The following is a 13,302-nucleotide window of genomic DNA, read 5'->3' as shown; positions in this document are numbered from 1 at the left end:
TTTACTATCTCCAAGTGGACTCGGATGACGGCTACCATTTCATATTGAGTCGTTTTCACCAAATGCGTTGTCCCCCCATAGAGTCAAGAAGCTGTGTTTAAACCGTGACAGTACGCCTAAGTGAATGAAGTCTGATGATGTCAGTAGACTTCTGTCCTCTGTAGTTGTATAAGTGAATGTGCATCCATTTAGGTATGTCCTTTCTGAGGAGTGAGGACTGTCCGAGAGTGACAAGTCTCGCATGCATCTAAAAATGAATGGATGAAAAATCTTTTAATTCTCCATCATCTAATCCCCCCCCACCCCTCTTCCTCTCTCTCAGGTGTGGGGGAGCCCTGTGTGACCAACCCATGTCTGCATGCAGGGCAGTGTCTACCTCAGGGCAAGGGCTACAGCTGCTACTGCCCACAAGGCTTCACAGGGGAGAACTGTGAGATCGGTGAGTTTACAATACACACACACACACACACACACACACACATGCATATGTATTTGTGTGTAACTGAGTCTTAAAATATATTAGTGGTAGGTCTAAGGTCAAGTTCTCCATCACCCTTTAGACAGGGGTTTGGGGGTTAGAGGTTAGAGGCTAGGGGTCAGAAGTATTGTTGTGGTTGTCAAGGTCAATCTCTTCTCTGTGCCTGCTGGCTCTCACTTGGATGGCTTTGTTACACCCACACAATGAAAGGTTAGATCAGAAACACCAACTAAACCAACTCCTGTTGTTTATCAGTGTGGTGACTTTAGCTTACAGCAACTGTCTGAATACTGTCAGGACATGAACTACTTTAGGTGGGAACTACTTTAGGTAGGAACTACTTTAGGTAGGAACGTGTTGGCTATAGGATTCATGCTAGAAAGTCAGTTGTCATACGACTTCCTTCCCTTTATTACTTTACACTCCACAGTGTCTGTGTGACTATGAATCTCAGTGACTTTCTCCCATAAGGTTGACTAACATCTCTACCTCAGCCCTGACCCAGACTCACAAACCCTGCAGGATCATCTCCCATCTTATAGCAATAGGGCGGCAGGTTGCCTAGTGGTTAGAGCATTGGGCCAGTAACTGAAAGGATGCTGGTTCGAATCCCCGAGCTGACAAGGCTCTGTCGATGTGCCCTTGAGCAAGCCACTTAACCCTAATTGCTCTGGATAAGAGCGTCTGCTAAATGACTAAAATGTCAATGTAAATACCCGTGAGATGAGACAGCGCCAGACAGTCATTGTATTTACCTGTCTGCTGTGATGAGGAGGTACACCACATGACCAAAAGTATGTGGACACCTGCTCGTCGAACATCTCATTCCAGAATCTTGGACATTAATATGGAGTTGGTCCCCCCCTTTGCTGCTATAACAGCCTCCACTCTTCTGGGAAGACTTTCCACAAGATGTTGGAACATTGCTGCAGGGACTTGCTTCCATTCAGCCACAGCAGCATTAGTGAGGTTGGGCAGTTAGGCCTGGCTCGCAGTCGGTGTTCCAATTCACCCCAAAGTTTTTCGATGGAGTTGAGGTCAGGGCTGTGTGCAGGCCAGTCAAGTTCTTCCACACCAATCTTGACGAACCATATCTGTATGGACCTCGTTTGTGCACAGGGGCATTGTCATGCTGAACCAGGAAAGGGACTTCCCCAAACTGTTGCCACAAAGTTGGAAGCACAGAATTCTCTAGAATGTCATTGTATGCTGTAATGTTACGATTTCCCTTCACTGGAACTAAGGGGCCTAGCCCGAACCATGAAACAGCCCCAGACCATTATTCCTCCTCCACCAAACTTTACATTTGGCACTATGCTTTCGGTCAGGTAGCGTTCTCTTGGCATCCGCCAAACCCAAATTCGTCCGTCGGACTGGCAGATGGTGAAGCGTGATTCACAACTCCAGAGAATGCGTTTGTTGCTCTTAGACGTTTTCACTTCACAATAACAGCACTTACAGGGCAGCTCTACCAGGGCAGAAATTTGACGACCTGACTTGTTGGAAAGGTGGCATCCTATGACAGTGCCACGTTGAAAGTTACTGAGCTCTTCAGTAAGGCCATTCTACTGCCAATTTTTGTATATGGAGATTGCATCGCTGTGTGCTCAATTTTATACACTGAAATAGCCTAATCCACTAATTTGAAGGTGTGTCCACATACTTTTGTGTATATACAGTATATTTGCCTAACTGGGTACTGCTGGCTTATAAAGCTGTGAGACAGAGAATGGGCTTAGAGCATGATGCCAAGGCAGGGCTGTGTGTGTGCGTGTGCATCAGTATTTGTGGTATTATCTCTCTCAGGAGCAGTGGTGTAAAGTACTTAAGTAAAAATACTTTAAATTACTACTTAAGTAGTTTTTTATGCTTTGCTTTACTATTTATATTTTTACAACTTTTACTTTTACTTCACTACATTCCTAAAGACAATGATGTACATTTTACTCCATACATTTTCCCTGACACCCAAAAGTACTCGTTACATTTTGAATGCTTAGCAGGACAGGAAAATGCTCTTCAATTCACACATCCCTTCTGCCTCTGATCTGACAGACCCACTAAACACATGCTTCGTTTGTAAATTATGTCTAAGTGTTGGAACGTGCCACAGGCTATCTGTAAATAAATAAGAATGTAAAAATGATGCGGTCTTGTTTGCTTAATATAAGGAATTTGAAATAATTTATACTTGTACATTTACTTTTGATACTTCAGTATATTTAAAACCAAATACTTTTAGACTTTTACTCAAGTAGAATTTTACTGGCTGACTTTCACTTTTACTTGAGTCATTTTCTATTAAGGTATCTTTACTTTTACTCAAGTATGACAAATGGGGCGACTTTTTCCACCAGTGGTCAGGAGCCCTAACTCCTCTGCATTACGCATGACAGGATTAAACATTCATATGGAACAAAAGCATTGTGTGTTTTGAGACAAGGTGTGTGTATACATGTGGGTTGATACTGTACAGTATGTTGGCAAATGTTGACTTGGAGGTGAGAGAAAGGTTACGGGGGGAAGAGATGTTCAAGCTCATGCTGGGGTGAAGTGATCACCAGAGACAAAAGACAGTGACACTGACTCCAAAGACAGTGATGCCTATGGAACTGAAGTTCTGATGAAGGACAAGTGACGAAGAGCAGAAGTGACGAAGAGCAGAAGACTATTGAGATGCACCCCTAGAACAGTCATGGAAGTATGTACTGCAAAACAACTTCCAGGTGATATCTTTTTTTCAAAGAGTGTACAATCTAGACCCTAAAAGGGTTCTTCGGCTGTCCCCATAGGAGAACCCTTTTGAAGAACCCTTTTTGGCTCTAAGTAGAACCCTATTGGTTCCAAGTAGAACTGTTTTGGGTTTCATGTACAGTAGAACCCTTTCATCAGAGGGTTCTACCTGGAATCAAAAATGGTTTTACCTAGAACCAAAAGGGTTCTCCTATGGGGACAACTGAAGAACCCTTTGGGAACCCTTTTTTCTAAGAGTGTAGTGACAGTTCTTTACATTTAATTTGTATTTTATGTAGTCTAGAACCTGTCAGTGGAATTCAAAGCCCATGTGCTATGTTTGTCCAGACATGCAGAACTGGGGGTTAATGGTTCAAAGGTCCCATCAGAAGGTCTTGACTGTCTGGATTTGATTTGTCTGACAACCTTTCTGCAACATTCTTCCCGAGGGCTTTTTTTTTACTTCGTTTTCAAGCCCTTATCAACTCTCAGAACATACGATATCGTTTAGTTTGAAGTGACTTTGAAAGCACAATTTGGTGCCTTTCAACCTTGAATTGAAGGATGAATTGAAATTAATGTTCTGAGTTGAGCCATTATACAGTAATAGACAGTGTGTTTGGATCAGTTATTCATAATTGAGAAAAGAAGACGGTGTTATGATTCAGACTTGCACTGTAAGACTTTTCGGCAATTTCAACAGTAAAACACTAGAATGCACAGTAAAATCCCATAACTTTATTTTACAGAATTAATGCTGTAGATTGCACTGAATTGTGGGTAAAATGCTGAAAAACTGCTATTAACTGTAATTTTAAGTCTTCTGTAAAAATGACCCTAACATACTGTATATCTTTACAAAAATAACTTATGCCTACTGTAGATTCAAAGACTATTTTAGTATTAAAAAAAAGAAGAGGAGTAAAATCACCCCAGTATTTTATTTTGCAATGATTAGGCTTCACTTTACTGCAGCTTCTGGGTGCCATATTGAATAAACTGAGAGCATATTTGATATGTTTGCAACATTACTAAAGGGAAAACAGCTTGTTTCTAGCCCAAATTGACCCATATTACTGGCGCAAAGTGTTTTTTGGGGTTTTTTACATTAGTAGACAAATCTAACAGCAATGTACCGTATTAATTATTTACAGTAAATTGCCGTAAATTGCAATGGACTCTGGGTGATTTTAGGTGTAACTTGTAAATTGTACTCTAAATTCCAATTAAACGTTGGTTTAACAATACCTTATTAGAAGTACTGTATTTTAAATGGTACAGTGTAAAAAACATAACTTGTTAAATTATTGTAAAGAAGTGCTTTCTTTGCAGTAATGCACTATTAAACCAAAGTTTGTTTGGAATTTACGGTAACATAATGTACCTTTTTTTCACCCAAAAAATGGCTGCCAGTGAGTTTCCATAAAAAATAGTGTACTGTAATTCCACCCTACAGAATACAGTACCCTACCATATTTCTGGGGGACCAAAAACCCTTTGACCACCAGTTGGCGCATGGTATTGTTGTTTCTGGCTCATTAACATATTTTGAAGTGTGCTTGTAAGAGGCTACATTTGTTGTACCCGTGAGTGGATGTGCTGTACCAATTTAACTGATATGTTATAGTAGTGGCTCAACAATTAAATGTAATAGGGGTGCAAGTTTGGAAGCCTTTTTTAAGGCCTCTAGAAGTGCAGGTGATTCATACACTGTAAAACCTGGAACTTATTAATATGGTAACTGACCAGCAGCCAGTTGGTTACCTGTAAGTTACTGTAAAAAAGTACAGTATGTTACTGTAAATTCCAAATAAAATGCGTTTTAACAGTACACTACTGTAAAGAAAGCACTTTTGAACTAAAGTTATTTTGAATTTACAGTAATATGCTCTACTTTTTTACAGTAATTTACAGGTAACTGGCTGCCAGTAAGTTACCATAAAACAAGCCGCCAACCTGCTTGCACCAATCCCATGTAATTACAGTAAACTATTGTAAAATACAAACCCCGCCTCCCCTCAATCAATGTTATTAATTCTTACATTCATTACAATTACCATACACATATTACAGTACAATTATTGGTACCATAAAACTATTTACGGTAAGAGTTGCCTGCAAATTACTATAATTATACAATACAGCTGTGTTGCTTTAATGATTACAGTAGGCCCATTTACAGTATAATGCTGTATTGTATAATACAGCACTGTTTTCCTTTAGTACATTTTTTTTTACAGCATCCCTGCTGTGAAGCTAAATTACTGTATTTAGCTAGCAACTCTGCTGCCAGCATTATACTATAGATTTACAGGGAAAAGTTGTATATAGTGGGCCATTATTCTCATTTTCTGAAATTGTTCTTATTGTCAGAAAACCTCCCTTTTTACATTTGTCATTTAGCAGACACTCTTATCCAAAGTAACTTACAGTAGTGAGTGTATAGATTTTTATATTTGTTCGTTCTGGTCCACTGTGGGAATCGAACCCACAGCCCTGGCGCTGCAAGTGCCATGTTCCACCAACAAGCCACACAGGACCACACCATCAAAATGTGTAGTAACATAAAGAACAAGAATTGTCCCTGTCAAATAAATGTAATAAATACAATTACATTTATTTTTTTTCTTCAAGAAAGCTCAGCCCTCAGGAGAATACAGAATTTGTTATTGAATGTGAACAAAATATCTCTTTTGTGTTTGTGTGCGATGTGAAGAGATTCGAGGGGTCATAGCAAGCCCTCTTGGAGTGAAACAGGGACAAGAGGGAGTGAAAGAGAGCAGACCTGGGTTTAAATACTAAAATATCTTCATTACTTTCACATACATTCAATGATTTTCAATGATTTCCAAGATGGCATAGCAGTGCAGACGTGGTTTGTCGTCCTCGTGTACTTTTGTATTTTTCGTCTTTTTTGTATATATTTCAATGTATTTTCAATCTCTTTTCCATTTTTAAATTAAATATACCTTCCGGTAACCCGCCTCAACAATGTGACACGTAGCCGCTATTTTTTTTGACCTTATAACCAGAACCTCCATCAGAAGCTAGTCAGCTAATTAGCTACTAGCTATTTAGCCATTGTTAGACACTGCTAGCAGCCATTCCTTCTGCACAGACACCAGCCGTTTTTTTGTTGTTGCCTGGATAGTACTTGCCAGCATCGGACTGTTTTCTCCACTACAACGCCGGATTCCTGCCGTAAACCCTGGACCATTACTTCTGATCATCACAGCTAGCTGCCACTGAGTGACCCAGCCCCGAAGCTATGCCTGACCCAGGCCCACCTCCCGCCCTACTCTGTGATCACCCGGCTACTCAGCCGATGCCTTACGGACTCTACCTCAACATGGCTAGAATCCACCACTCCGCCGGATCCTTGCCGTGTGCATCGGATCAACGCTGCTACCGAGTGGCTATAGTGGCTTATGCACCTGCCCCGAAGCTAGCACCAGTTAGCCGTGAGCCAGGCGCATCTCCCGGCTAGCAAATTAAATTACCACAACTACAAATACCTCTTTCGCCATCTGGTCTGGACCCTTTGTCGACTTGGCGTACCACCACGACTGGTCCGCCGACTTAACTCCATCCACTGTGCCCTCAACCGGCCTTCGCCGGACATCGGCGCAGACGCTTCTACTTACCCCGGCCTGCTAACTTTAAACGCCGTGTCTCCCACGTGCTAGCGTAGTAATGACTACCTAGCGGCTTCCCTGTTCCATCTATTGCTGTTCACTGGACCCTATGATCACTTGGCTACATAGCTGATGCTTGCTGGACTGTTCATTAATCACGGTACTCCATTTTGTTTATTTTTTGTTTATCTGTCGGCCCCAACTCAGTCCCTGTGTGTAGTCAACCGACCCTCTGCCCATTCATCGCCATTTTACCTGTTGTTGTTGTCTTAGCTGATTAGCTGTTGTCTTACCCGTTGTTGCCTTAGCTAGCTCTCCCAAACAACATCTGTGATTGCTTTATGCCTCGTTTTATGTCTCTCTCAAATGTCAATATGCCTTGCACACTGTTGTTTGGGATAGTTATTATTGTCTTAGTTTACTGCGGAGCCCTTAGTCCCACTCAACATGCCTCAGATACCTCCTTTGTCCCACCTCCCACATATGTGATGACCTCACCCAGCATAACTAGCCCGTCCAGGGATGCACCTCTCTTATCATCACTCGGTGCCTGGGTTTACCTCCACTGTACCCGCTCCCCACCATACCCCTGTATGTACATTATGCCCTGAATTTATTCTACCATGCCCAGAAATCTGCTCCTTTTATTCTCTGTCCCCAACGCACTAGATGACCAGTTTTGATAGCCTTTAGCCGTACCCTCATCCTACTCCTCCTCTGTTCCTCGGGTGATGTGGAGGTTAACCCAAGCCTTGCGTGTCCCCAGGCACTCATTTGTTGACTTCTGTAACCGAAAAAGCCTTGGTTTCACGCATGTTAACATCAGAAGCCTCCTCCCTAAGTTTGTTTTACTCACTGCTTTAGCACACTCCTCCAACCCTGGTGTCCTTGCTGTGTCTGAATCCTGGCTAAGGAAGGCCACCAAAAATTCTGAGATTTCCATCCCTAACTACAACATTTTCTGTCAAGATAGAACTGCCAAAGGGGGAGGACTTGTAAGGAATCTACTGCAGAGATAGCCTGCAAAGTTCTGTCATACTTTCCAGGTCTATGCCCAAACAGTTTGAGCTTCTAATTTTAAAAATGAATCTCTCCAGAAATAAGTCTCTCACTGTTGCCGCCTGTTATAGACCCCCCCTCAGCTCCGAGCTGTGCCCGGGACACCATATGTGAAATGATTGCACCCCATCTATCTTCAGAGTTCGTTCTGCTCGGTGACCTAAATTGGGATATGCTTAACACCCCGGCAGTCCTACAATCTAAGCTAGATGCCCTCAATCTCACACAAATTATCAAGGAACCCACCAGGTACAACCCTAAAATCCGTAAACATGTGCACCCTCATAGATATTATCCTGACCAACATGCCATCCAAATACATCTCTGCTGTTTTCAATCAAGATCTCAGCGACCTCTGCCTCATTGCCTGCATCCTCTATGGGTCCACTGTCAAACGCTCCCTAAAACACTTCTGCGTGCAGGCCTTTCTAATCAACCTGGCCCGGGTATCCTGGAAGGATATTGACCTCATCCCGTCAGTCGAGGATGCCTGGTCATTCTTTTAAAAGTAATTTCCTCACCATCTTAAATAAGCATGACCGTTTAAAAAAAAATTGAACTAAGAACAGATATAGCCCTTGGTTCTCTCCAGACCTGACTGCCCTTGACCAGGACAAAAACATCCTGTGGCGGACTGCACTAGCATCGAATAGTCCCCGCGATATGCAACATCTCAGGAAAATCAGGAACCAATACACGCAGTCAGTCTGGAAAGCAAACGCTAGCTTTCTCAAACAGAAATTTGCATCCTGTAGCTCTAACTCCAAAACGTTTTGGGACGCTGTAAAGTGTAATAAGAGCATCTCCTCCCAGCTGCCCACTGCACCGAGGCTAGGTAACACTGTCACCACCGATAAATCCACGATAATCGAGAATTTCAATAAGAATTTCTCTACGGCTGGCCATGCTTTCCACCTGACTACCCCAAGCCTCCCCAGCTTCTCCTTCACCCAAATCCAGACAGCAGATGTTCTGAAAGAGCTGCAAAACCTGGACCCGTACAAATCAGCTACGCTAGACAATCTGGACCCTCTCTTTCTAAAATTATCCGCCGCCATTGTTGCAACCCCTATTACCAGTCTGTTCAATCTCCTCTTTCGTATCGTCCGAGATCCCTAAAGATTGGAAAGCTGCCGCGGTCACTCTAGACCCAAACTGTTATAGACCTATATCCATCCTGCCCTGCCTTTCTAGTCTTCGAAAGCCAAGTTAACAAACAGATCACTGACCATTTAGAATCCCACCGTACCTTCTATGCTGTGCCATCCAGTTTCCGAGCTGGTCACGGGTGCACCTCAGCCACGCTCAAGGTATTAAACGATATCATAACCGCCATCGATAAAAGACAGTACTGTGCAGCCGTCTTCATCGACCTGGCCAAGGCTTTTGACTCTGTCAATCACCATATCCATATCGGCAGACTCACAGCCTTGGTTTCTCAAATGACTTCCTCGCCTGGTTCACCAACTACTACTCAGACAGAGTTCAGTGTGTCAAATCGGAGGGCCTGTTGTCCGGACCTCTGGCAGTCTCTATGGGGGTACCACAGGGTTCAATTCTCGGGCCGACTCTTCTCTCTGTATATATCAACGATGTCGCTCTTGCTGCGGGTGATTCCCTGATCCACCTCTCCACAGAAGACACCATTCTGTATACATCTGGCCCTTCTTTGGACACTATTAACTAACCTCCAACGAGCTTCAATGCCGTACAACCCTCCTTCCATGGTCTCCAACTGCTCTTAAAAGCTAGTAAAACCAAATGCATGCTTCTCAACCGTTCGCTGCCCGCATCCGCCTGCCCGTCCAGCATCACTACTCTGGATGGTTCTGACTTAGAATATGTGGACAACTACAAATACCTAGGTGTCTGGCTAGACTGTAAACTCTCCTTCCAGACTGATATTAAACATCTCCAATCCAAAATTAAATCTAGAATTGGCTTCCTATTTCGCAACAAAGCCTCCTTCACTCACGCCGCCAAACATACCCTCGTAATACTGACTATCCTACCGATCTTCGATTTTTGCGATGTCATTTACAAAATAGCTTCCAATACTCTGCTCAGCAAACTATCACAGTGCCATCCGTTTTGTCACCAAAGCCCCTTATACCACCCACCACTGCGACCTGTATGCTCTAGTCGGCTGGCCCTCGCTACATATTCGCGGCCAGACCCACTGGCTCCAGGTCATCTATAAGTCTATACTAGGTAAAGCTCCGCCTTATCTCAGCTCACTGGTCACGATAACAACACCCACCCATAGCATGTGCTCCAGCAGTCATCCCCAAAGCCAACAACTCCTTTGGCTGCCTTTCCTTCCACTTCTCTGATGCCAATGACTGGAACAAATTACAAAAATCGCTGAAGCTGGAAACTTATATTTCCCTCACTAACTTAAAACATCAGCTATCTGAGCAGCTAACCGATCGCTGCAGCTGTACATAGCCCATCTGTAAATAGCCCACCCAATCTACCTACCTCATCCCCATATTATTTTAATTTACTTTTCTGCTCTTTTGCACACCAGTATTTCTACTTGCACATCATCATCTGCTCATCTATCACTCCAGTGTTAATTTGCTAAACTGTAATTACTTCGCTACTATGGTCTATTTATTGCCTTATCTCCTCACGCCATTTGCACACACTGTATATAGACTTTCTTTTTTTTCTATTGTGTTATTGACTGTACACTTGTTTATTCCATGTGTAACTCTGTTGTTGTTTGTGTTGCACTGCTTTGCTTTATCTTGGCCAGGTCGCAGTTGTAAATGTGAACTTGTTCTCAACTAGCTTACCTGGTTAAATAAAGGTGAAATATATATATATTTTTTAAATGTAAGCATTCAGATGTTTTATTTGTTGAATATTTTAATGTATTTGGAAATAGTATTTTCAAATACTTATTTCAAATACTATTCACCTGGGTTAAATGCATGGGAGTGTATTTGAGTCTGTGTATTTGAGTATTTCAAATACAATTTGGCAGATTATTTGGTTTTTACAAATACAATTCAAATACTGAAATAAAAGTACTTGTTTTGAGCTGTATATTAAATACCAGCAACTCAAATACACATATATTTGAACCCAGTTCTGTGAGAGAGAGAATTAAGGAAAGCTTTGACTATGTACAGACTCAGTGAGCATGGCCTTGCTATTGAGAAAGGCCGCAGTAGGCAGACCTGGATCTCAAGAGAAAACAAGCTATGTGCAAACCGCCCACAAAGTGAGGTGGAAACTGAGCTGCCCTTCATAACCTCCTGCCAAATATATGACCATATTAGAGACACATATTTCCCTCAGATTACACAAAGCATTCCAAAGCAAATCCAATTTTGATAAACTTCCATATCTATTGGGTGAAATACCACAGTATGCCATCGCAGCAGCAAGATTTGTGACCTGTTGCCACAAGAAAAGGGCAACCAGTGAAGAACACCATTGTACATTTTTTATTTATTTTATTTAACCTTTATTTAACTAGACAAGTCAGTTAAGAACAAATTCTTATTTACAATGATGGCCTACCAAAAGGCAAAAGTCCTCCTGCTGGGACGGGGGCCTGGAATAAAAAAAAAAAATACAATATAAATATAGGACAAAACACACATCACAACAAGAGAGACAACACAACACTACATAAAGAGAGACCTAAGACAACAACACAAGGCAGCAAAACATGACAACACAGCATGGTAGCAACACAACATGACAACAACATGGTAGCAGCACAACATGGCAGCAGCACAACATGGTAGCACTACAAAAACATGCTACAAACATTATTGGACAAAGTCAACAGCACAAAGGGCAAGAAGGTAGAGACAACAATACATCATACAAAGCAGCCACAACTGTCAGTAAGTGTCCATGATTGAGTCTTTGAATGAAGAGATGGAGATAAAACTGTCCAGTTTGAGTGTTTGTTGCAGCTCGTTCCAGTCGCTAGCTGCAGCGAACTGGATTGAGGAGCGACCTAGGGATGTGTGTGCTTTGGGGACCTTTAACAGAATGTGACTGGCAGAACGTGTGTTGTATGTGGAGAATGAGGGCTGCATTAGATCGCTCAGATAGGAGGGAGTGAGGCCTAAGAGAGTTTTATAAATAAGCATCAACCAGTGGGTCTTGCGACGGGTATACAGGGATGACCAGTTTACAGAGGAGTATAGAGTGCAGTGATGTGTCCTATAAGGAGCATTGGTGGCAAATCTGATGGCCAAATGGTAAAGAACATCTAGCCGCTCGAGAGCACCCTTACCTGACGATCTATAAATTATGTCTCCGTAATCTAGCATGGGTAGGATGGTCATCTGAATCAGGGTTAGTTTGGCAGCTGGGGTGAAAGAGGAGCGATTACGATTGAGGAAACCAAGTCTAGATTTAACTTTAGCCTGCAGCTTTGATATTGGCTGAGAGAAGGACAGTGCACAGTCTAGCCATACTCCCAAGTACTTGCATGAGGTGACTACCTCAAGCTCTAAACCCTCAGAGGTAGTAATAACACCTGTGGGAAGAGGGGCATTCTCTTACCAAACCACATTACCTTTGTTTTGGAGGTGTTCAGAAAAAGGTTAAGGGTAGAGAAAGCTTTTTGGACACTAAGAAAGCTTTGTTGTAGAGCATTTAACACAAAATAAAGTAACTGAACTTTGGACTTTCCAATAGCCTGAGTGCACTTATTTTTCATTTGCCTGAACAAGAGCCAGTCAGACTGAGTGTGTGTGCCGAGCCTTTCGCCAAATGCAATTCTTGAGGTGGAGTAACTCTGCAAGATCACGGTCAAACCAGGGGCTGAACCTGTTTTTAGTTCTCATTTTCTTTATGGGGCGTCTTTGTTAACAATACCACTGAAAATATCAAAAAAGAAGGTCCAATTGTCTTTGACAGAGGGAATCAAGCTGATTCTATACCATTTTACAGAGGCCAGTTTATGAAGAAAGGCTTGCTCATTAAAGTTTTTTAGCAAGCGTCTATGACAAGTTAGGACAGGTCGTTTCACTGAGCAGCCATTACGAACACAGGCTGTAAAACAGTGATCACTAAGATCATTACAGAAAACACCAGACTGATACCTATCAGGATTATTTGTGAGGATAACGTCAAGGAAAGTAGCCTTTTCTGGGTGTTTGGAGTCATATCTTGTGGGATTGGTGATAATCTGAGAGAGTTTTAGGGGGTCCCATTGCTTTAGGACTTGGTCAGGTGGTTTAAGCATGTCCCAGTTTAGGTCACCTAGCAGAACAAATTCAGACTTAGTGTAAGGGGCCAGGAGAGTGCTTAGGGCAGGTAGGGTACAGGCCGGTGCTGATGGAAGACAATAGCACCCAGCAACAGTCAACAAAGAGCTATTTGAATGTTTAATGCTTAATCCCAGCAAATCACATTTTTGGG

At 42.5% G+C, this 13,302-nt stretch overlaps 1 protein-coding gene across 1 annotated transcript in view; it reads left to right on the top strand.

Moving 5' to 3' along the window:
- The window catches only part of LOC115169365 (neurocan core protein-like), a 70,297-nt gene that overhangs the window by 38,665 nt on the left and 18,330 nt on the right, over nucleotides 1–13,302 (top strand). Inside the window, exon 13 of the mRNA XM_029724917.1 lies at nucleotides 323–439. Within this exon, the coding sequence (XP_029580777.1) occupies nucleotides 323–439 (117 nt within the window). The remainder of the gene's footprint in view (nucleotides 1–322; nucleotides 440–13,302) is intronic.

Source organism: Salmo trutta, chromosome 31 (genome assembly GCF_901001165.1).
Source record: "Salmo trutta chromosome 31, fSalTru1.1, whole genome shotgun sequence".
Lineage (NCBI taxonomy): Eukaryota > Metazoa > Chordata > Actinopteri > Salmoniformes > Salmonidae > Salmo > Salmo trutta.
The sequence above is the reverse complement of the archived record's forward strand: the minus strand, read 5'-3'. Positions and strand labels throughout refer to the sequence as shown.